This window comes from Nilaparvata lugens, chromosome 2 (assembly GCF_014356525.2).
Source record: "Nilaparvata lugens isolate BPH chromosome 2, ASM1435652v1, whole genome shotgun sequence".
Lineage (NCBI taxonomy): Eukaryota > Metazoa > Arthropoda > Insecta > Hemiptera > Delphacidae > Nilaparvata > Nilaparvata lugens.
Window position 1 is genome coordinate 65,750,747 of NC_052505.1, and position 24,885 is coordinate 65,775,631.

Sequence of the window (24,885 nt, forward strand, 5' to 3'; positions counted from 1 at the left end):
ACAGTAGTCCAGCCTATTTTTAAAAATGTACTGTCGTTATAACTTGAATAACGAGTGTAGCCGCACCAAGGTGAAACGATCGTTGAACACATAATGAGTTGTAACATAGCCTTCATGCTTCCAAATAATATTAATTATATAACGCAAGATATATCATTTAACCAGTATACAAATAATGAATACTCGTCGCTCATCACCATACTTCATAAATCTAAGAGACTTAATTTTTTTATTTGAAAATCAAATCCAAGGGCCAGTTCCATAGTATGTCTACTAAATTTAACCACGGTTAAATGATTTCATTGCATCATATTGGCATCATAGTGGCATTGTTTTTTTTAATTACATCATTTTACAGAAAAATTAAGTAGACGAACGTACAGCTGGGTCCTAATTTGTTACTAGAGAAAACAATTTTCATCTCTACAGTTATTGCCTGCCGAAAGGTGTAGCCTACAGTCTCTTTTCCTTACAATAAATTCCAACAGATAGTCAGTCTATTGAATTTTATATTGATCTTGAACATCGAAAATTCAAGTCCAAGGTAGACTAGGTCTATTCTGTTATCTGTGAAAATGAACAGTTAACACATCTATACGATGTACTGTTTTAGTGCATATATGGAGACCTTTCCAACATTAGTACTGACGACACTTCTCGCCAACAATCAATAAATGCGCGTGGGATGATACTCGCGCATGCGCTTTGGGTAGTGGTGCTCGTTTATGAGGGGAGGAAGGGGTAGAAGTCACAAAAAGCCACAATCTGAGGTCTTCCACAACTTGAAACTACTTTGTGCTTCGAGTGTTAGGCTCAAACATTTTCCTTTGAGTTTTCATTCATTGCTAGCAGAGAAACAGCTCTGAAACTGTTCAATCATGATGAACCAAATTAGAAATTGAATAAGCTACATTTTTGACAGGCTATCTAGATTGCAGTGTTGGGTGTTAACAAAGCTGTACTGAGAAGGTGAGTGATGAAAAAATCATAAATTTTACAATCTTTATGATTTTTATTGGACTACTTGATAAGACATTCTTCAATAATTGATGTCTGTGCCCTGTGAATCTATACTATCTGTTTAGTGATAAATTGTTGAAAATTCAGTTGTTATACTAACAGCCGTATCTCGTATTCCGTATGGATAGGTATTATAAACTACTTTTTTATGATCTGATTTATCCATTTATATTCATTGAAAACCCACGTTTTGATTCTTTTCCATACTCAAATTTAATAAATAACATGATTTTCAACTCCATCTGTTAACAGATGTTTATGAAAAATGTTGGCTTATTCTCTTGATAGGGGTTCATTCTAGAATGATGGTGATACCGGTATATTCTAGAAGATATTAAACACATTCTGTGTTGTAGTGAACATGATATGGTATGATTCATTTTAACTTAATGATAAAACTATTTGAAATTTCATAACCACTGATTTACCTAATGAAAAAATTAAGTACCGGTAGCCTAACTATTTCTGATTACTATATATGCTGTACCAAAACCAATCTAGAATTTAATAATACTATAGAGATTATCAACTGAAAATGGCTTTTCATTGTTTTAAAAACCAGTGTTACCGTATGTCAATTCCATTTAAGAAATCCATTAATATGCTGACTAACGATAAGGTTTGGACATAATAATATCAAGTTTAAAAATATTTATTCATTCAATTCGCATCAGCACCTGAAATTAGAGATATAACGGACCGTGATTGTCAGTACAGCACCGTAATACAAAAGCAATGAGAGTTGAAAAAACTGAAATTGTTCTACCCATCTGGCCTAACTTATTGATATAGTAGGCTAATGTTATAATCACATGAGAATTTCAACAATCTGCATCCCCATAAATGATTAAACCCATGATACTATCAGAATGTAATAGCAGTATATTGATCTAAGATAACAATTTCAGCGTGTGTTACAATAAACCACACTTCAAGGAAACTTGAAAAATTTCCTTATTGGAAAAAACTCACTTGAGTGAGATAATAGTCAGTATAGCATTTTATCAAGGCAATTTTATTTTTACGTTTTTGTCTGTTGAAAAAAGACAAATTTGAAAGTTTTTTATGTTTTGTTTACATATATTTTGACATTAACTGATGAACACTATTGTTCATAGCCTTCAAGCAATATGTGAAGTGAATGTGTGAAGTAAAAGTTAAAGCGACACAGAAATCTGCAATATTTTGTCAATGTGACATCTGTAAGTACCAATATAACATGTTGACCAGAATTTAATAATAAATTATAGGCATGAGAAACAATCAAAAAATTCCACATAATCGAGCTATCATAATCTAAGATTATTTTTTGTTCAGTTAGACGTATTTTTTGGTAGCTAATGCTTTATACTTCGATACAAAAAATAATTATAAATTGATATTCATGTCATGCTCGGTACATGAAATTATTACGATGAACGGTATCAATTTAAAATACAATAATAGAAGGGAAAAGGTATTAGAGAGTCACTTTTTGCTATTAGAAAAAACGACTAGCAGTCAGATATTTTACAATAAATGAATTAATCACTCACTGTGACAACGAGATCTTTCGGCAGGTTCGCCATCTTCTTGGTTGTACTCATAGTATTAGAGAGCTCTCAGCCTTCATTTCAACTATACAATTTACTAATTTAGTATGAGACAATCAATATTGTTTACCATTTAGTTTGGTAATCTAATTAATTTTTGAAATTCAATTTTATTATTATTATTTTGAGTATCTATTTCATTATGCAATTTATATTAAACATTTTTGTATATGCCTTACTAAAATCCAAATATACCTGGATAATGGTGATAATGCTCATAAAAGTTCATATAAATTCATAAAAATATCGAGTATGTACTAACTTCAATAATAAAAATCACTTAGAAATTCATAGGCGAGTTACACTTCTTATGAGACAATCAGTTGGGTATGAAAGATTGAAATATTATATGAGCTTTACCAAGTTATCTCAAAAATAAGTTGACTCAGGTAGAGCTGAATATGTTAAAATATAATATTTGACCAAGATTGTAAACCGCAACCTCCGCCCAGTATACGTTCAAGCACTGATTTATGCAGACGATATCTTGCTAATAGCTAACACTCAAAGAGATCTACAAAATGCTGTAACAGAATGGTATAGTGCGATAAGAGATAAGGGAATGGTTATCAACATTGAGAAGAGTAATAATAATTGATAATTTTTAAATTAAAAATGATAATTTTTTTAAAGTAACATAGTATTTTCTCTCGACCTTACTCTTCTGCTTTCAACTCGGGCTGACCAGTTGCCAGTAAGTCTTTTAAGAAATTATTAGCTTAGTTGACAGTATGTCTTGTAGGAAATTAGCTTTTCATGATAGTGTTGTTAACAACAGATGATTAGCATTGTCAATATGCCAACCCAAACAGCCATTAGCCGTTTTTACAACAATATCTCGCCGATACGACAGGACAGGACAGGACAGAATTTACTCTGATGGACAGGTACCAATTAGAGGAGGCTGATGTAGTTTATAACTGCCGAGATCTACTGTACACAGAACTACTAGTATAGAAAACGGTACTATTCACAATAAAAATTTAATCAAATTCATAATAAATTGGTTCACGTTGAGTTAGATATTTTTCAATACAATGATAGTAGCCTACAGTACCTGTAGGTACTGTTCACAATAAATACGGTACAGTAAAATTTGAACGATATTGTTCAGGCAATTGGAAATGTTGATATCACAAGCAGTAGGTCTATTACTTTGTTAGCCAATTGTGTCAACTGAGATAAAAGTCATAAAAATATGTAGGGTATTCAACACATAACAGATCAACATCTGTTGATACAATATGAGAGCATGAATTATGGCTCGAATAAAGTAATAAATTTTTCAATTGAATGACTGCCGGATATGATGATGCAATCACGATGATCGTCACGTCATATTTGTCACAGATTTTTTACGTGAGTACATTTGCCTGTTATGTTGAGAGGCAGTATCTTAATAAAAAGCAAAGAAATAAATAAAAATCTCATTTCACTGTTTCGGGTAATATTTTGAAGCTGAAAATGTGTAAATAACATTAAATTTGAAATAAAAATGGTCAAAATTCTCGAACTGTATAGGTACCTTGAAATTGAATTATACCCCTCACTATAATTATTGTAATATTGTAGTCCTTTATACAGAAACTGTATATTATAACTTAATTTAATGGCTTGTATGTTCCCCTTAGCCCTAGAGGAGAAGGTCTATCCCTCTACAGTATATAACCTATACTAGCAGAGATCAGATGGTTTATTCTATGATACCAGATTATATTAAATAAAGATGGAGCTGCTAAAAGGCTTGTTGTAATAATTTTGTATTATACAAATATTGGAATAGGCGGATATAATTTTCCTATGAACATAGGTTCGGAAATGTTTTGTTAAAGTTACCAATATGAATATAGCGGGAGATTCCCATTGTTTAGCCTATTTCAAAGTTACAATGATAGGTAATTTTTCAAAATATTGATTTTAAAAATAGACAAGTCTTATTTCAATTTTCGAGAATACAATCAAATCCAGAAGCAGCTTGTAGGTATAAAACCAAGGTACCTAGGATAGATGTATTCTAGGTACATTGGTATAAATTTTTGAATTACAGTTAAAAGTTACTATATAAGAAACTTTAAATAGTAGCTGTAGGTTGAACCATTCATAAACCGACACTACTTGAGTGGTACTATCAAAGTTCATAACATTGGAGGCAGAGAGATTCAAAAGAGGTGGTGAATTGAAATAAGTAACAGCAAATGAAAGGTTCATAATATTGTCTAATAAAATAGAAATGTAAACAAAACAGACTACGTGTATTGTCATTGAATAGATCTTTATTGTTTGATCATATCTGACTCAGCTTTATATCCACAGAACATAATAATATCAAGTATCGTTTATTATTCTGAATGATAAATTATGTTTTATAACTTAATCAGGCTTCCCAACATTGACCATATTTCCAATTATTTTTTTTACAAGTATAAGAAGCTCATTTAATAATTTTTTATAAAAATACTATATCTTTCAACTCTGATTCAGCTTTATAAAAAATATAGAACACATTTGAAGCTGATCAAATATAAACAAGGTTTTTCATTTTCATTCATGAGCTTTTCTAAGCTGAGTGATATTCTTTTTCTCTACTGAGCATATAATTTCCATAATTATCAACAAAGTTACAAGATTGCAGTTGCAGGTGATCTCAATTTTTATAAGCCTTATTTTTCCTATGTAAAGTGCGTGCAGCCTGAAAAACTGCGATCTCGCCGTTCAAGAGAGCAAACACGTTTTCACTCGACGAAAAAGTTCGTCTGCTTTCATTACATGTCAGCCCTAGTTACATGCATGACCCATCCTGAAAGTTTGCTGAGCAAGCAAGAAAAAATTATTATGGATAAACTTGGAAAGTAGCGTAGGAAAAAGTGATTTAGGAGAGCAAGGTCGAGTTATTTTTACACCGTAACTTTTGGGCTACTTTTCCATCCATTAAATTAGGTCTATGGTGTGTAGCCTACCCCTACACATCAAGATCTTCTCCTCTCCGCTCTCACAATAATTCTCACCCTCTTTTTCTTTCTCTACTTTTCACGATTTCTCTATCTCTGAATCTTATTGTTTTTGTCCTCATCTTATTATTTCTGTTGTTGTTGCTTTTCTTCATCTTTTTCGTTTTTCTTTCTTATTTTTATTTTTCGACTAAATATTTCAATCGAAATCTTTCTTATATGTCATCTTAAAAAGTAAATACAATTCTGAACATTCTAATTATTTTAGGATCATAAATGGCATGATGAATACATTCCATTTAAATTAATAATTCACTAGATTCAAAAAATTATTGGTGGCGGAAACTAGAAATTACATAATTTCCAATTTCTTTGCATCACCCATAATATTAGGCTGTAAAGCTGAATGTAACATGCAAACACATCTTTCCAGTGTCGTCTTAAAAAGTAAAGGGGTGCATTTGGACATTTTGATTGTAAGATCATAAATAGGATGATGAATACATGCCTTTCCATTAGTATTCATTCATACGACCTAGTTTTATATGAGTTTTTCGTGAAAATTACACTATTTAAAAAAAATCCCTTCTCCATTCGATCTGTATACTGTAGTAGCCAAGTGCCGTGAGTTTTTGAATTTAAAATCGGATGTATTAGACAACAAAATGGAAATTGGCAGGAAACAATAATATTATGTACCGGTAAACTAATAATTTTAAGATCATTGTGCATTTAACTACACTACCTATACTTTATAAATTTCCTACAATGGAAATGGAAGTACATTTTCATTTCCTCCTACATGAAATATAATCTCCGTATATTGTTGATTTCTGCGTTAGAAACTGATAAAAAATCAATTAATCACAGAAAACAAAATTTAATAATGGTTTTAGAAGCTTATTATGATCATTATCTTGGCAATACAACATGTTGACCCATATCCCATATGTCAAGGTAAAATAGAAAATCATTATTATAAAAGTAAGAGTCCAAAACTCCATTAAGAAGGGGGAGAGCCTATAGTAGGGATATAATTTCTTGAAAACTCAAAGTGAAGGTCTTTGTAAACAGACAACTACTATCGAAATAACGAGGGGAATATCTATCAGAAGAATTCTCAATGTACTAGATTGGTTATGTTGAAATAAAATCGGTAAATAGCTTGTGAATCCATGTAAATTGGCGAGTTTTTGCAAAAATCGCAAACCAGTTATCACAAGAGAATCAAAAGAGATTCAAGGACGAAGAAAATAATTGGGGAAACAATGAATTAGAGTCTTTCATCATTGATTAAAAATTACTTTTATAGATACTGACGATGTAATCTGTTTAATCAAATAACGGGAATTCATCTATATAATATATAAAACTACAATTTAGTTTAGATTATTTTAAATCTTTTTATTGTTATTAATAAATTATAGATTAAACTATAATTTTTAGAAGAAAATTATCCTAGTTATTCCTTATTGGCTTCACACGAAACCGAAATTCCGAGGGCCTTATAAGAACACTAGCCGTCAGGCTCGCTTCGCTCGCCTTATCCGTCTAGCCAGGGGGCTCCGCACACTGGACCCCCGACTGGATCGTCCAAGAATGAGATCAGCAGGCTCGCTTCTCTCGCCTGCATTTTTCATTTGTAGGACGATCATTATATTAGGACGATCCAGTCGGGGGGCCAGACTAAACGTCTGGCTAAACGGATATGGCGAGCGAAGCGAGCCTGACGGCTAGTAATATAGTATTCCCAGGAATAGCTCTGATTGAAGTAGCAGTGCCCAATCAATTTTTCCGCGATAAATGCATTTCAATCTTCAACTTGGTGCCAACCTAACAAAGTCAACTCAACTTAATGCCAACCTGACAAAATTATTAATTTAGTTACCAGTTAACAACTGTTTCGAAGAGGTACTCTCTCTAGATTATAGTTCTATATTAACATATGGTATGGACATTTTTCAATTATAATTAAGAGAATAAGAAGAATATACATGCTAAAAGACGAACTTTAAACCCTTTAAAACCACCCTTAGAGTTGAAATATTGCCAAAAGATTTCTTAGTGCGCCTCTAAAGGGCCAACTGAACATACCTACCAAATTTGAACGTTTTTGGTCCGGTAGATTTTTAGTTCTGCGAGTGAGTGCCATTTCGCTTTTATATATATATATATATATTATATATATATATATATATATATATATATATATATATATATATATATATATGATATTATTTTGCATTATTTATTATGGGCATTAAAATTTATTGTGATAAGCAAATCAGTCGAGTCGATTTAACAATAATTACAGTAGCTACTGTAATTGGAAGAGCTGATAGTTGAATGGATAAATCAATAAGATAGAGATAATATCCTACTAGTTATCTTTTATAAACCATTATGCAAATTGTGTTGAATGAATAAGTTTTAAAAATATTTTATAAATTTTAAATTTCTGATTATCCAGTACCGTACCGTAGGTCTATTGAAAAATAAATATTTTATGGAAACTATAGGCTATTTCTGATATTTTCCTGATATATTCCATCAAAGTTAATTTTATTGAAGACTTATTATAAATTTACTCCAGTCAGGCATATAATAGAATGGCCTTCATTTGATGGCGTGGCAAAGTTTGGACAGTATAATATAATGTCCACTCTATAGGTAAAATATCTATAGGTCCACTCTATTTTCAAGAAATATATTTTTATCTATTTCATACACACATACAAGTTTAATACATATTAACAAAATGAATACATGCAAACATCAACAACAATACACAATGATAAAACAAAATAAAGATATATAATATTTATATCTCATTATTCTCTGTATCTTGTAATTGGAATTATTGAAAACAATATTTCAGCATTCAAAACTGATTAAGATATTAAGATAGCATAAGTTTTAAATTTGAGCGTCTTTGATATTTTTGTATTATGAACGTTTTTAGAACACCGACACGCCGTTTCATTCATATTGTACATTCAATGAACAATTGAGGAAATAATTATTTAAAAAATCACATTGTTTCTTCAATAAGGTTTTTTTTCTAATTATTAATTGGAAAAATAATAATTAATTTTATTTCGTAAAAAGTTTATAATGGATAGGGCCTAATGTTACCGTAATTTGAAAAAAGTATCGGCATATCTATTAGCCTACTGTATTCAATAATTTTATTCAAACATCTAGTACGGTAGTTTCTTTCAACTGTTAAAGGCGTAAATTTTGATCATTATTTATGTTAATTTGATAAATTATTCCATAAAAAACACATTTTAAATGAGTAGTCTCTACTTCATTCTCTCTTGATTATTATTTTAATTCAAAATCAGCGGATCTATTTTCAAAGTTTTAAAAGCTCTTTATAGACTCTAGAGATAATTATCTATCTTTATCATCTTATCGAGATATTACGATGTCACGTTTTGATACTTCCAAAATAGTTTGTTGTCTGCTGTTTAAGCAAGCACAAAATGTTTCCCATCATTTTTCAATTATTTCAGAGCAAACTAACTTTAGTAGATAATAGCAATCTATTTCAAATATATGATTTGAAATTAAAAATTAACTTTTGTATTCCTCGTTTTCAATGTGATAATTTTATTATGCCTTTAAGAATTCTGGCATTAAATAATGAAAAACAAAATTCAAGGTTATCTCTACAAAACACAGTACCTACGGTATGTAATTTAAGGAGTGTTTCCAAAAATTCCATTTCATTATTCTGATCGGATCAAAATATTGTTTTTGATTGAGTAATGTAGTTCTATATAGGCTACTATAGATTAATTTTTACATTAATATCGGCATCTACAAACTTATTTTTGCAGCTTCACTATAATCAAGGATTGATAAACTCATTCTTATAAGTTATTTATAATTATGTATTAATTTATTTTCACAACCCTATTTTGTAATAGCCTAGCGTAGTCTATTTTAAAAAGAATATTTGATAATATTATTATTTTAAAGATAAATAGACTTGATAAGACTTTCTATGAAGTAACTTAGTAAGCAGACGTTTTTATTTGCTCTTCTAATAATGACATTCTCTATTGACATCAAAATAATATTGTGAATAAGCAAAAAAATATACATTCTAAATGAAATTAACTAGAGTAAATTTGGAAATTTGAAATCTGAATTATTGGGTAGTTATAAAAAAATATTTCAATAAAAATAAATTGACTCATTATTTGATTTTTAAACATGTATTGGCCTATTGGTACATTAATTAAAAATTAATTTGGATTCACAATTTTACAATTCGAATAATAAATTAATGATAGGCCCATCTATCAACTGAGATTCTAATTAATTCGCTATAATATATAAGTTGTTTTGAATTCCTTCGTTTCAGTATTATTAGATAATACCGTTATTACAATAGAGTTAGGTACTTGATTATAGTTTTAACTTTATAGTTTTTTGATAGAATAGGTAATATTAGTTACAATTACTTTCTTTGACATTTCAAAATTGTATTTACATCTTCTGTAGATACATGTTGATACACCATGTTTGAGAAATCCATTCCATTCGAGTAAGCCTGATTTTTGATATTCTATTTCAGTAACCTTTGTTATTCCATTTAAAAATCTTATTTAATTTGAAATCCATAGACAATTTGGTCTAATTTTCCACGTCTTTATACTCGTAGGTAGGCTACTCAATTTCAAATCTTTTTAATTTTTCAGTTGAACCGATTCATATGAAGATGTTAGCTGAAAGTTTTGTGCTGATGTCAGCGGTTTGGCTGCTCGCTTTGACTGACTGCAGTGCGGCATTCGAGTTTAAGCACCACAACAACTTGGAAATGCAGACTGCGATGGAGGAGGTGCATCGCAAATGCCCCAAGATCACACACCTCTACACCCTCACCGAGTTGTCCGTTCAGAACATCCCGCTCTATGTCATCGAGTTTTCCAGCAGGCCTGGACGCCATCAGATTTGTGAGTAATTCAAATCATGACTAGCACTTGCAGGATAGATTCCGTCAAAAATGGTAGAATCAACTATACATTTATTAGTGTATAACACATTAATGTTGATCTATTTCATTTTTTCACTGTAGAATTTTATAGAAATAATAAAAACTGTATTATTAGTTTTTATTTTCATAAATAGAAACAGTGTTATTGAATTTTAAAAACTGTACGTATACGGTACCTATTTGAAATAAGGTTTTACTCAATGTTACCTACTATAGTTTTCTGCCTTTCATAGGGGATAGCTGATACAAGTATATCTGATGTAATATTGATATCTAGATCTGTATAATAATATTATACTGTCCATATATTATACTGTTCAATTCATATTAATTTTAGGTGAGTTTTAAATTTCCAGGGAAGTAAGTGACCAAATAAAATATACAGAACTATTCCATATTCAGATTAATTTTCAAAACATTATTTGAAAAAAAGTACTGATTAGCCTTATCATTGTTGAGAAATGGTATTTAAATATTATAATATAAATATATGTTTTAAATAAATAAACTAGTTTGTGATTGTTTGTTCAAAACAATAGTACACAGTTGGTTGATGGGCAAAGGAAGACAGAACATATAGAAAAAAACATTATTTCAAACAACAACTAACCACCTAATGACGTACTAAACACTAACTAATTAATAATCCGCCCATAAAAACAAAACAAACAAAACCTACTCTAGAACATGGTACCTACGCTATAGTGGAGTAGGTCAATTTCCACACAGAAAACACTAAACATGTAGAGGACACATTATAGGACATGTTTTGTAACTAACTATCGTATGTAATTGTAATTTATCTTATATTTTCTGTAATTGATGTAGTAGTTTCATTTTTTTGGGGGAAATGAACATTTATTTATTATTGTTACATGTACAGTACACCCCGAATTCAAATACATAGCCAACATGCACGGCAACGAGGTGTTGGGTCGAGAACTGCTGCTGAAGCTGGCTGACTACTTGTGTGATGAGTACCTGGCTGGCAACGACAACATCATCAAGCTCATCCAGTCCACCAGGATACATCTGCTGCCCAGTATGAACCCGGATGGATGGCAGGTGGCCACTGATGCGGTGAGCTTATTACACCAATCAGCGAGTCGCAGACATTAGCTCTCATGCCGCTCATTACACTAGGGACACCAGTCAGCCACCAACAGTCTGTGCGAGTCACACAGGGCATACAGCTCGTTGTTACTCTGGGGAGATAAGGTAGTAAGCTACCAAGAGTTCAAGCAAATCGCGGGGCATTAGTTTGTATGGCGCTCGTTATTCTGGGGACATCAGAGGGTGAGCTACCAAGAGTCCAAGTGAGTCGCGGGCATTAGTTTGTATGGGACTCGTTACTCTGGGGACATCAGAGGGTGAGCTACCAAGAGTCCAAGTGAGTCGCGGTCATTAGTTTGTATGGCGCTTGTCACACTATGGACACCAGTTAGATATCAACAGTCCGTGCAAGTCGCTGGGCATCAAGTCTTTTGGCGCTTATAACACTTTAAAAGGGACACCAGATGTGGAATACTATAACGCTGTCTAATTATCATCACATGGCAAATCAAATAGTTTATTGCACAAAAAATACATGGTACAAATAATCTTTTATAACAGAACTGTGCTACGTACACGTTGGCAGAAGAAAACTTGTACGCCGACGTTGAGTCTTGACATAACTTGAGACACTTTATATACTAGGTAATTAACATTATACACACATAAGATCTTCAAAAAGACAAAATGAAATAATTTTAATGAAACCTATAATTTAGTAAATACTATAAAATTTATATTTCTTGGCATTGAACCATTTTTGCTGCTATTATGAACAAACGTACACCACTGGTTTTCTAATGAAATACATGCCTAAATCCCCGGAATTCTAAAAAAACATGATAGACGAGGAGCTCAAAGCTATTTTAGAAAAACTTTGACTAGTAGTGGTGTGCCGGGAATAATAAAATGGAATTAAACGTGAGATCACAACTCAAAATTATTATCTTTATTTTTATCAATATTAAAAATTTCTTTATATCTTTATCACAGTAAAGTTGTAGAAGTGAAGTGTAGTAAGACGAAAATTTCAATTAAAACAAAATTCAAGGCTACTATTCATACAGCAAGCAAAATACAGTCTGCTGGGAGCTGGGAGTGAGTTCATTATTATAACATTATCATTTTATAACATTATTATGATGAGCTCATTATTATAATTTCATTTACGACAAAAAACCTAGTAGCCTATAGGAATAGGGCCTATTATGATTTTCAAGAAGCAGAACATTTTTTAACAAAATAGTATTGCAATATAGCCTACCGTTAGCATGGAAGAAAAATATATTAATTATCAATCCATCCCACATTCCTGGTCTACCCCTTCAATTGAATATTTTTTCAAGGAAATTTATTTATTCTTCAGCCTACTTATGCATCTTTATTGTCTTGATGAGATTTGTGGGACTCCATTGTGAACTTTGTAATATTGTTGAACAAGTGAGATGAATGTTTAGATGTATTAATTTTTCATGTTGTATGAGTGCAAGTCACTTATTCATCTAGAGTATTCATTTTTTATCAATACAATTAAAAATAATAATAATAGATAAAACTGGGTAAGAGCAACAAGTCCCAGCCTAATTCTGGAATAGGTAATAATGAATAAATTCCCTTCAATCTCGTTACAGTTTACACTGAACATTAACAATTATTTTTTCTATAATTAGGACTGTAAAAGTTTATTACTCTTCATAGAATTTATCGTCGTCATATTCTTGATTGATTCTCGAAAATCTTTTTTTCAGGGTGGGAACGACTATCTAGTCGGACGAACAAACAAGAACAATGTCGACTTGAATCGTAACTTCCCTGATTTGGACAGGATCATATTCAGCAACGAACGATCGCACATTGAACACAACAATCATCTCATCAATATGGTCGATCGTCTCACTGAACCAGTAAGCTAATAAATTTAATGTTCGATATCTCATAATCAATTTTAACGTTCATGTCTCAATCTCTATAAATAAAAATGAATGTCTGTTTGTGTGTCAGTTTGTTTGTTCCCTATAGACTCGAAAACCAGCCTACTTGACAGCGAACGGCATGAAACTTTGGGAATATGTTGTGTGAATATTGGGGATGGTTTCTGACCAGAAATTTTAATAAGGGGGCTAATAATAATTATACATTAATTCATTTTACAGACCTTTTTTTTCGAAATTGTCGGCCGAGCGGCTAACGTGGAACGGGAAGATCATCATGATTGAAGATCATGTTGTGATGATAATATGATTTAGCATCTAAACTTACCAGCTGTAATAAACACATCACTAAAGATTTGAGTGAAATATCAATGTTTTCAATATTAGTTTTTGAATATCAAAATTGAAAATTTTTAGTTTAGTCATTAGTTTTGAAGTGGAAATTGGACTTTTTGAAGTGAAAAATTAAATCTTAACCTCATTCTTTTTTGAAACTTATTTGTAAAAATTTGGAAGAAGACAGTTTTGGGCTATGTCTGTTGTCTTCTCCCAATAAATAAATACATAAATTAATTAATTAATATTATTGTAGTCAGGAATTCGGAATACAGTAGGTAGTATTTCAATTTATTTATTCAGAATACAGTTTCAATAAAACCAGTATTCACATATTTTGAAATACTCTAGCTATTTAAATAGTACCTCTATATTGAAATACATTCAAAAAATACTAGGCTGGAGTTTTATATTAAGGTAGGTATTATACTAACCAAATAAAGTGCAAAACTCATGAATAATAACTTATACCATAATATCCTTAGTGCTTATTCAAAATTATTCTAATTGGCCTGTCTGACTAAACGATGTGAGATGTGAGCTTGCTTATTTTACTCTGAAGTCCAACACAACTTTTCAATCACTATTGTTAAGGTATAATACGGTATCAATTCTGTTTTAACTCCACTTCTCCTTTGGAAGTTGAGCAATTCAAGAGGCAATGAGCTCAAAATATATGGAATTCTACATTTTGGAGCTCTTTTGCCATAGATAGTTATTGTTCGATCTTCAAGGTCTATAAATTCAATATGTCTCAATCACTGGCTATAGGCCCATAATAATATATATAATGGATATCATGGCTATATCATTGGTACCAGTCTATTGGTATTGGCATATCATTGGTATATATTGTCACAAAGTGAATTTTTGTGACGGATGGAGAGCCGTCGACTAATGCATAATTTAGCGAATTTATTCTATTTTAGAATTGGAATTGGATCGACTGCCGGATATATTTTGTTAGACTTGTAGTTGTATATGCATTATCACCATCGCCGTCAACCCCTTTAAATCATCAGCAGCGGATTCATCTAACCAGATATTTCCAGATCTTGTTTACCACTCGGCTACCGAGTTGAGTCGGTATCGCTCTTCATGAAATTTCTGGAATAGAAATATTGTTACCGGCCTAATCTACTATATGAATCAGCAGTATTGTCATCATTTGCTGCACCCTTAGCATCAGGAGCAGCTGAGTCAAAACCCCGTCACATGACCAGTGGCGTGATCGTCTTTTCAGACTCTCATTGGTCAGGAAGCTCTTTTCCCCCGGCCTCCTAATTTTCAGCGACCCGGTGCAGCTCCAAGAAGACCTGAGAGAAGGCAGTAGTTCGGTGAACGGGTTCGTGTACGGCTGCGTTCCGAGCGGCGCTCCTAATAGTGGTGTAATAGAGGGTTAATATTCTATTCCGTATTTTAGTGAATGGAATATTGTATGTCGAATTGCCGACTGTATTTGAAGATAGAGCTTCCTGGGGGATTTTCTTTCTTGTGGGTTATTTTTCCTAAATTCGTATCACTGGGGGTGAACGAATTATCCTTGGTTTTGAAGCCTGTAAGGGATCTCAAGTTTGTGTTACAAATAGTTGAGTGGGGAATTTAGCTAGGCTCTTAAAGCGGATTATTTTTGAGTGCTTAATTATAAGTCTCGACTCTGTCGCTTCACGACGTTTTTAATTATAATACGGGAAGTGGGAATCGGTTCGCTATTTTCCGTATCAGTATCCACGTCGATTCAGGTAATCGTATGTCAGGACTGGTAGTCCGTATATTTTTCTTTCTCTGTAGTAAGGTGGCCTTTAGTTTAAAGAGTAATTTTTCTCCATTTAATTTTTATTCTTGTAGGGAAATCCCTGTCCTTTGTAAGAATAGTTTTTTCCCAATTAATTTTTATTCTTGTGGGAAAATCCCTGTTCCTTTTGAGGATAGTTTTCTCGATTAATTTTTATCCTTGTAGAGAGATTATTATCATTTATGGTAGATTTTCTTTGCTTAGTTTTCATACTATAGAGTGGCCCTGTATTTTAAATTCGCTTAGCAGTTTCTGACTTGCTGTAATTCCAAGTAGGAAAAGCCCAATCCTTTTCCTAGAGAACTCAGGTGCAGCTTGAGTTCGTCCTTGTCGAAGTTTCTGGACTGCGACGTCCATTCTCTTTCTTTCTCTTCACTTTCCCTATTCTAAAATCCTTCTAGCTCTCAGGTACAGCTTGAGGACTTCCTCGCCGAAGTTTCTAGACTGCGGCATCCTTTATCTTTCTTTCTCTTAATTCTTCCTGTGTTAAAATCCTTCCTGATCTCAGTTTCAGATTTGAGATCGTCCTAGTCGCGGGTTTTCAGAACCGCGAATCCTTTCTAAAATTCTTAGAAACCTGTCCTCTTTAATAGCAAATATTATTTGCTGGTTTTCCCTGTGGAAAATTCACGAATTTTCCCGTGATCTCAGTTGCAAATTAGAGATCGATCTTGTGGTAGTCCTTAGACTGGCAATTACTTGGAAAAGTCTGTTGAAATCTTTTCCTGAATTAGGAGTCTCTGACTCGATATTTTCCTTGTGGAAAATCCTGGAAAAATCCTTTCCGACCCTGACAACGACAGACTGTTGTCTTCCCGATATTATTCTACAGACTGTGTCTGTGAAAAATCTTTTCTATCCTCTCATAATAGTCGACATACTGACTATTAATTTAAAAGCGTTTCGGACGATTGAGAGTGATTCCCATACCCTTAAGGGCAGTTACAGACTGGCCCTTAATAACTGTCGCGCAGTCATCAGACTAGTGCGGAAATCCTGTTTAGCAGTTCCAGAATTGCTGAAAATCCTTTCGCAGCTGCAGGCTCGCGATTCGGAAATCCTACACCTAAAACCTTATCCTCTAAATTTTAATTACCACTTAATTGAAATTGATATACTGTATTTAGCTAGCAGGTCCAGCTTGCTGAGAGCTAGAGCGCAATTCTCAGATTGCGGATTATTGAGCAGGTATTTATTTGCTGTAGAGAATAATAATCTTATTATTGATTCTCTGTTCCCTATACCCTATACCGTATACCTCGTACCCTGCACCCTATTCTCTAAACCACATCCCGGGCTTGCAGGTACAGCTTGCTCGCCGTCAATTCGCAGTTGGTCCAGATTGCGTACTACCTTTATAAATAGAATTATTGGTAGGGATCTGATAGTCAGATCCGTCTCCTTGTATAGGGTTATCTTAAACTCCCTTAAAACCCACCCTGTATTCCAAAGGCCGAGGGCCGAATCGGCCAGCAACGGCACGGGCAAACACTCTTCCCCTGAAATTAAAAATCTCGCGAAAGAAGCAGAGGGTAAAGAATCAGGATAGAGGGAGAAGTGTAGGTCCAGCATCTCCACCAGTCAATACGGTCACCGACCCCGACCCATACCCGACTGTAGCTAGTCCGCGTCGTAGCAATACTTCGCAATTATTAGAAAACCTAGAGGGTGGAATAGGTCATGCTAATAAAACTGACGTCTCCCATCGTGGGGCTAAGACGTCTGGCGCCCAAGAAAATCGCGAAGAGGGTTTAGGTGAATCCCAATCCGCGATGAGTGTACACGGAGAAGAGACTACTCATCAGGATGATGAAGTCGTACAGGCGGTCCGCCGGGAGGACCTCGCGGAACGTGAAGCCGACCCCAGAGTGTCGTGGGTGTATCGGCTGAATAAGGAGGAAGCGGTCGGCTACCTAGAGAGTCTCGGCCTGTCGGCAGCGGGGACTGTGAAGGAGCTGAGGAGGAGGATGGTCGAGCACCTTCGATCCCGGACCGCTGCTGCCTCTCAACCAGGTACAGAGCCGGCACTGTCCCGCTCTTCAGGCACGTATAGTCAGGGAGAAGTCTGCGACAAGGTAAGAAGTTGGAATTTACATTTTGATGGTGTATCGGATGCTCCCAGTTTCATCGAGAGGCTCGCGGAACTCCAGGGCGCATATGGGATCTCTGGGGAGCAATCTCTTATAGCCCTGCCGGAGCTGATGGAGGGAGGTGCCCTACTTTGGATGCGGAATCGTCGCTCCCAGTGGAGGACGTGGGCTGATTTTGTAGAGGCATTTAAACTCCGTTATTATCCTCATTCTTATAGTAACGACCTTGAGAGTCAGATCATTGCAAGGAAGCAGAGGGAGGGCGAACCGGCTGATGAGTATGCCGAAGCCTTGCTTACCTTAATGAGACGGTTAGGTAGTTATGAGGGGGATAGGATGCTTCAAAGATTGTATTTAAATTTATTACCGAGGTATAAATTATATGTTCGTAGTGTGGGGGTTAAAAATGTAGATGAGTTGTTAGATGTAACCAGAGAGTATGAGGCGATTCGTGCTGAAGAGAGAAACGGGAGGTTATCTCTGAAAAACACGAAAAATGATGGAGAAAAACGGAGTGATTTTCAGTCTAAAGCCGCGCCGAAAACGCGAGAAAATAGGGTAGGAGAAATCCAAGAGCCTAAGTGTTGGAATTGTAATAAAGTAGGGCATTGGAAGTCGAATTGTCCCGAAATTTCTAGTTGTCAAAAGTGTAAAGAAATTTTTGACTATTGTAAATGTGTCTCAGAAACTAATAACGTATCAGGAGTCGCTGTAGTGAAGTCATCACGACGTGTTTTAAGTACGAGGTCAAAGTTGGGGGATGAGCGCATTTTTATTGATGTAGAAATTGCAGGAAAAAAATTTATTGCACTGTTAGATATGGGAGTAGAGGTATCCTGTATTAGCGGTAAAGCTCTTAAAGTGTTAGAGCAAGTAGGGTGTGTTAGAAAAGAAAATTGTAGTCACCATGAAGTATTAACTAATGGGAAGTATAATAATTTATCCATAAAAGAGTTGAATCTATTAAACTTTATACCTGTCCTAAAAATATAGAGAAGCAGGGGAATGCTTTAAATATTAAGAATAGGCAGGACAAGGTTGTGGTACGGGATGTACTGTCACGATTTTCTCATAGAGAGGGGGGCGAGTTGAATAGAGCTAACGCAGGTTGTAGTGTAGCTCATTCAATTGAAAATCGCCGTAGCGGTAGCGAATTTAGTGGGAAAGGAGAATTGAAAACCCGATCCGTGATAAGGAGATCAGGGGTGAATGATTTTGAAAACAATTCATTGTATTCTAGCTGTCAACAGTACAGGAGCCGATGGAGAAGAGCGAAAGAAATAGGTAGAATTGCTGATGTGTTGCCGAATGTGCGTTTCAAGGTGCTCGAGTGTAGGAGCAGAACTAGGTAGATTTCTAATGTGTTCCATATGAGGGGTGAATGGTTCTCTTTTCTTCTTTCATCTTTTTCTCCGTTTTCTTTTCATTCTTCACAGGTGCTGCGCCGTTTTACTTTTCCTTTCCTTTCAGATTATTATACAGCTGCTTTCAGCCAGGGGCTGTCGTTATCGGTGTTATCGGGAGATAACAAGCGATGAGGTCTATTGCTAACTGCTGTTACAATAGTTGGAGCAACAGGTTGTTTCTTTTTCAGCGTTAGGTCATGCTTATCTTGTGGCTTGGGAAGCCTGACCTACTACACTAATTATTCTTCTTTTCAGCTTCGAGGAGTCAACCGGTACCTCGGATGCTGTATTTTCTTCTCATCGCCAACCCCCCCCCCCTCCTTAGTAGGAGTGGGGTGTCACAAAGTGAATTTTTGTGACGGATGGAGAGCCGTCGACTAATGCATAATTTAGCGAATTTATTCTATTTTAGAATTGGAATTGGATCGACTGCCGGATATATTTTGTTAGACTTGTAGTTGTATATGCATTATCACCATCGCCGTCAACCCCTTTAAATCATCAGCAGCGGATTCATCTAACCAGATATTTCCAGATCTTGTTTACCACTCGGCTACCGAGTTGAGTCGGTATCGCTCTTCATGAAATTTCTGGAATAGAAATATTGTTACCGGCCTAATCTACTATATGAATCAGCAGTATTGTCATCATTTGCTGCACCCTTAGCATCAGGAGCAGCTGAGTCAAAACCCCGTCACATGACCAGTGGCGTGATCGTCTTTTCAGACTCTCATTGGTCAGGAAGCTCTTTTCCCCCGGCCTCCTAATTTTCAGCGACCCGGTGCAGCTCCAAGAAGACCTGAGAGAAGGCAGTAGTTCGGTGAACGGGTTCGTGTACGGCTGCGTTCCGAGCGGCGCTCCTAATAGTGGTGTAATAGAGGGTTAATATTCTATTCCGTATTTTAGTGAATGGAATATTGTATGTCGAATTGCCGACTGTATTTGAAGATAGAGCTTCCTGGGGGATTTTCTTTCTTGTGGGTTATTTTTCCTAAATTCGTATCACTGGGGGTGAACGAATTATCCTTGGTTTTGAAGCCTGTAAGGGATCTCAAGTTTGTGTTACAAATAGTTGAGTGGGGAATTTAGCTAGGCTCTTAAAGCGGATTATTTTTGAGTGCTTAATTTATAAGTCTCGACTCTGTCGCTTCACGACGTTTTTAATTATAATACGGGAAGTGGGAATCGGTTCGCTATTTTCCGTATCAGTATCCACGTCGATTCAGGTAATCGTATGTCAGGACTGGTAGTCCGTATATTTTTCTTTCTCTGTAGTAAGGTGGCCTTTAGTTTAAAGAGTAATTTTTCTCCATTTAATTTTTATTCTTGTAGGGAAATCCCTGTCCTTTGTAAGAATAGTTTTTTCCCAATTAATTTTTATTCTTGTGGGAAAATCCCTGTTCCTTTTGAGGATAGTTTTCTCGATTAATTTTTATCCTTGTAGAGAGATTATTATCATTTATGGTAGATTTTCTTTGCTTAGTTTTCATACTATAGAGTGGCCCTGTATTTTAAATTCGCTTAGCAGTTTCTGACTTGCTGTAATTCCAAGTAGGAAAAGCCCAATCCTTTTCCTAGAGAACTCAGGTGCAGCTTGAGTTCGTCCTTGTCGAAGTTTCTAGACTGCGACGTCCATTCTCTTTCTTTCTCTTCACTTTCCCTATTCTAAAATCCTTCTAGCTCTCAGGTACAGCTTGAGGACTTCCTCGCCGAAGTTTCTAGACTGCGGCATCCTTTATCTTTCTTTCTCTTAATTCTTCCTGTGTTAAAATCCTTCCTGATCTCAGTTTCAGATTTGAGATCGTCCTAGTCGCGGGTTTTCAGAACCGCGAATCCTTTCTAAAATTCTTAGAAACCTGTCCTCTTTAATAGCAAATATTATTTGCTGGTTTTCCCTGTGGAAAATTCACGAATTTTCCCGTGATCTCAGTTGCAAATTAGAGATCGATCTTGTGGTAGTCCTTAGACTGGCAATTACTTGGAAAAGTCTGTTGAAATCTTTTCCTGAATTAGGAGTCTCTGACTCGATATTTTCCTTGTGGAAAATCCTGGAAAAATCCTTTCCGACCCTGACAACGACAGACTGTTGTCTTCCCGATATTATTCTACAGACTGTGTCTGTGAAAAATCTTTTCTATCCTCTCATAATAGTCGACATACTGACTATTAATTTAAAAGCGTTTCGGACGATTGAGAGTGATTCCCATACCCTTAAGGGCAGTTACAGACTGGCCCTTAATAACTGTCGCGCAGTCATCAGACTAGTGCGGAAATCCTGTTTAGCAGTTCCAGAATTGCTGAAAATCCTTTCGCAGCTGCAGGCTCGCGATTCGGAAATCCTACACCTAAAACCTTATCCTCTAAATTTTAATTACCACTTAATTGAAATTGATATACTGTATTTAGCTAGCAGGTCCAGCTTGCTGAGAGCTAGAGCGCAATTCTCAGATTGCGGATTATTGAGCAGGTATTTATTTGCTGTAGAGAATAATAATCTTATTATTGATTCTCTGTTCCCTATACCCTATACCGTATACCTCGTACCCTGCACCCTATTCTCTAAACCACATCCCGGGCTTGCAGGTACAGCTTGCTCGCCGTCAATTCGCAGTTGGTCCAGATTGCGTACTACCTTTATAAATAGAATTATTGGTAGGGATCTGATAGTCAGATCCGTCTCCTTGTATAGGGTTATCTTAAACTCCCTTAAAACCCACCCTGTATTCCAAAGGCCGAGGGCCGAATCGGCCAGCAACGGCACGGGCAAACACTCTTCCCCTGAAATTAAAAATCTCGCGAAAGAAGCAGAGGGTAAAGAATCAGGATAGAGGGAGAAGTGTAGGTCCAGCATCTCCACCAGTCAATACGGTCACCGACCCCGACCCATACCCGACTGTAGCTAGTCCGCGTCGTAGCAATACTTCGCAATTATTAGAAAACCTAGAGGGTGGAATAGGTCATGCTAATAATATCAATGGCTACATTATTCAATGATTGTGGTCTTTCGATGCATTCAGTATTCCATTGCAATTATAGGTACTAATTCTGTTATGGAAATATTGTATGTCTTAGCCTAGGAATATATTCCCATTATCCTTTCATGACATTCTGATTTGACTTTCTCAGTTGAGTGAGAAAAGCATTTGCTGACTAATCAGCAAAACATTGTCCGCTTTGTATTAAAATAGATCCTGCTTCATAAAAATGTTGATGTAGTATATTAATACAGTAACAGCAAGATGTAGAAAACAAAAAACAGTATATAGGATAAGCTCTAGCACTACCCCTAACATTTATTACCGTATATAGTTCACTGCAGACTGCAGTTTGCTCATTTGGAGTAGCTACCGGTTTTAGATATTCGATTTGCCATTAGAAAGGTCTGTTCATTTTAAATTTGAAGCACTACCTATCTATTGAAAACCCTTACTACACAATCTCTGAATATGTTCAAGAACATGCTTTCCAGCATTTAAAATACGGTACCTACTGTTGTCCTTTTGAGGTTTAGGCGCTATAATACCTACGTACCTAGTTAATTATTATATTTGGTCACTCCACGACACCATATTATGATTGAAGCAAAAATTTGACAATTCCCCAGTCAATGACTGTGGTGAAGAATAAATTAAACCAAACGAAACTATGCAAATACTGTAATACTGTCTGTGTATATTTTCTGTGAAACATAGGTACTTTTAAAGAGAATCTCATAGTTGAAATTGACTCATGGTCCATAATGATTTTCACTTGAATCATTCTTTTTATAGATTCAGTCTCACAGCCGGACATATTTCTGGGTTTGCTTATGCAAATACCAATCACTTTATTTTAGACATTCATTACAGTAAATTTAATTTTGTTATTTCTTTCAAACTGATCTCATTTTCAGATTCAACCAGAAACGAAGGCAGTGATGCGTATGATAATGCAGACACCATTTGTGCTGTCAGCCAACTTGCATGGAGGGGATCTAGTCGCCAACTATCCTTATGATGAGAGTCGCTCCGGGGTGGCGTCTGAATATTCTCAGAGTCCTGATGATGAAACTTTCAGGTAGGCTGAATATTTTTTTATAACATAAATAAAGAATAACTAACATTAGAATTAACTTATTTTAGCGTTAACTACTATTGTTAGCTTAAGCCGGGTCCACTAACTGATCACACTCTACTTTGAATTAAAAGAATTGATGTTATTAAATAACATCAATAATATAAAATATAATCATAAATTTCATGGGGGATACTGACAGTTTAACGTGAATATAACAAATGGGTTCCTCTAAAAACGTTGCAACTGACAAAATCTCACAAAGTGATGCTTCAGTGTAAAGACGTTGGTGGAATGGGTCCCTGCCTAGTCGTGGCATCTGTGGTTGATGGTATGCACTATTTTATAACAATATAGTGTGAACTATCAAACACAGATGTTGCTGCTAGGTGAAGAATTATTATTAGCGTTTATACACTGAAGCATCACCTTGTGGAATTTCTTCAGTTGCAACGTTTTTAGAGGCACCCATTCCTGTATAGTATACCTACTCAGCAATGGACTGATTTGGTATTGACTTGTTGCAAACCATAGCAGCAGCAAGTAGAACGTGACAACTTATTATCAAAGAAAACAACTAGGCTATCAAAGTGTTTTTTACTACATCGTAGAGCAATACTGCAAAATTTTAAAAACAGTTTTTGATATTCAATTATTGTGTGTTACAGACAACTGGCGCTGGCTTATGCATCAAAGCACGCCGACATGTCGAGTCCGTCTCGCAAGGGATGTGGCTATGAGGCTTACAACTTTGGCAAACAGGGTGGTATCACCAATGGTGCTGCATGGTATAGCATAGATGGAGGTGAGCAATCTATTGAGATTATTACATTGAGATAATTTGTTTTCCATCAAGGTGAATGGGGCTGGAACATTGTAGTGTTCATTCATAGAAAAGTGTGACCCATATTGGTTCCTTCTTGGGTCACGGTGTGACCCATCAATATATTCTTTAACATGTCATAAGAAAAAGCACTCATGCTTGATTTAACATTAATTTGACATTGACATTTGAAAATGGCATGAAAGTATAAAGAGGGTGCTAGTATATCTCTATAATCATTGAATAATGCTTTATAAATTTATAGTTTATTTTTTATTTATACACTCTACTATGTTTATAATTACTTGACGATTCCACAAGTTGAAGTTTCAAAGAAAAAAAACTTGTAATAATGGAAAGCTCAAAAGCAATTGAAATTTTACTATGAACAATACTGCAAAATTTCAATACAATGCAAAGTTCTTGGTTGTACAATTCTTGTAGGTATTCAGTTCTTGAATACTGTGGTGGAACAGGGGAGGCACGTTTTTGGGATACTCTGTTGCATAATATAATAATAATAATATTTAATAATAAAGTATTTAATAGGGTTTCTTGAATAATTGTTTAAAGATTATGAAAATGACTAGTAGGTACCCTCTCTTTTTACTATTTTTACAAACACAACTAGTTTCCAGCACTCATGTTCGATTCAACATCAATTTGACATTAAAACTTGAAAATGACAAGAGTGCTCGAAACAGTTATGTTTATATAAAAATATAAAGAAGGTACTAGTAATTTATATAATAATAATATTTAATAATAAAGTATTTAATAGGGTTTCTTGAATAATTGTTTAAAGATTATGAAAATGACTAGTAGGTACC

At 34.8% G+C, this 24,885-nt stretch overlaps 1 protein-coding gene across 3 annotated transcripts in view; it reads left to right on the forward strand.

Annotated features, from left to right (window-relative positions):
- Positions 1 to 712: 712 nt before the first annotated feature.
- Positions 713 to 24,885, forward strand: part of LOC111062089 (carboxypeptidase E) — a 41,488-nt gene continuing 17,315 nt past the window's right edge. The window contains exons 1-6 of one of the 3 annotated variants that reach the window (XM_022349798.2): positions 713 to 969; positions 10,273 to 10,527; positions 11,452 to 11,648; positions 13,370 to 13,525; positions 23,072 to 23,235; positions 23,901 to 24,037. In XM_022349798.2, coding sequence (XP_022205490.1) covers positions 10,287 to 10,527; positions 11,452 to 11,648; positions 13,370 to 13,525; positions 23,072 to 23,235; positions 23,901 to 24,037 — 895 coding nt within the window. In that variant the 5' untranslated portion in view covers positions 713 to 969; positions 10,273 to 10,286. Of the gene's footprint in view, positions 970 to 2,146; positions 2,223 to 8,966; positions 9,256 to 10,272; positions 10,528 to 11,451; positions 11,649 to 13,369; positions 13,526 to 23,071; positions 23,236 to 23,900; positions 24,038 to 24,885 lie in introns of those variants that run through there. The other 2 variants (XM_039422500.1, XM_022349804.2) reach the window with 2 other exon arrangements.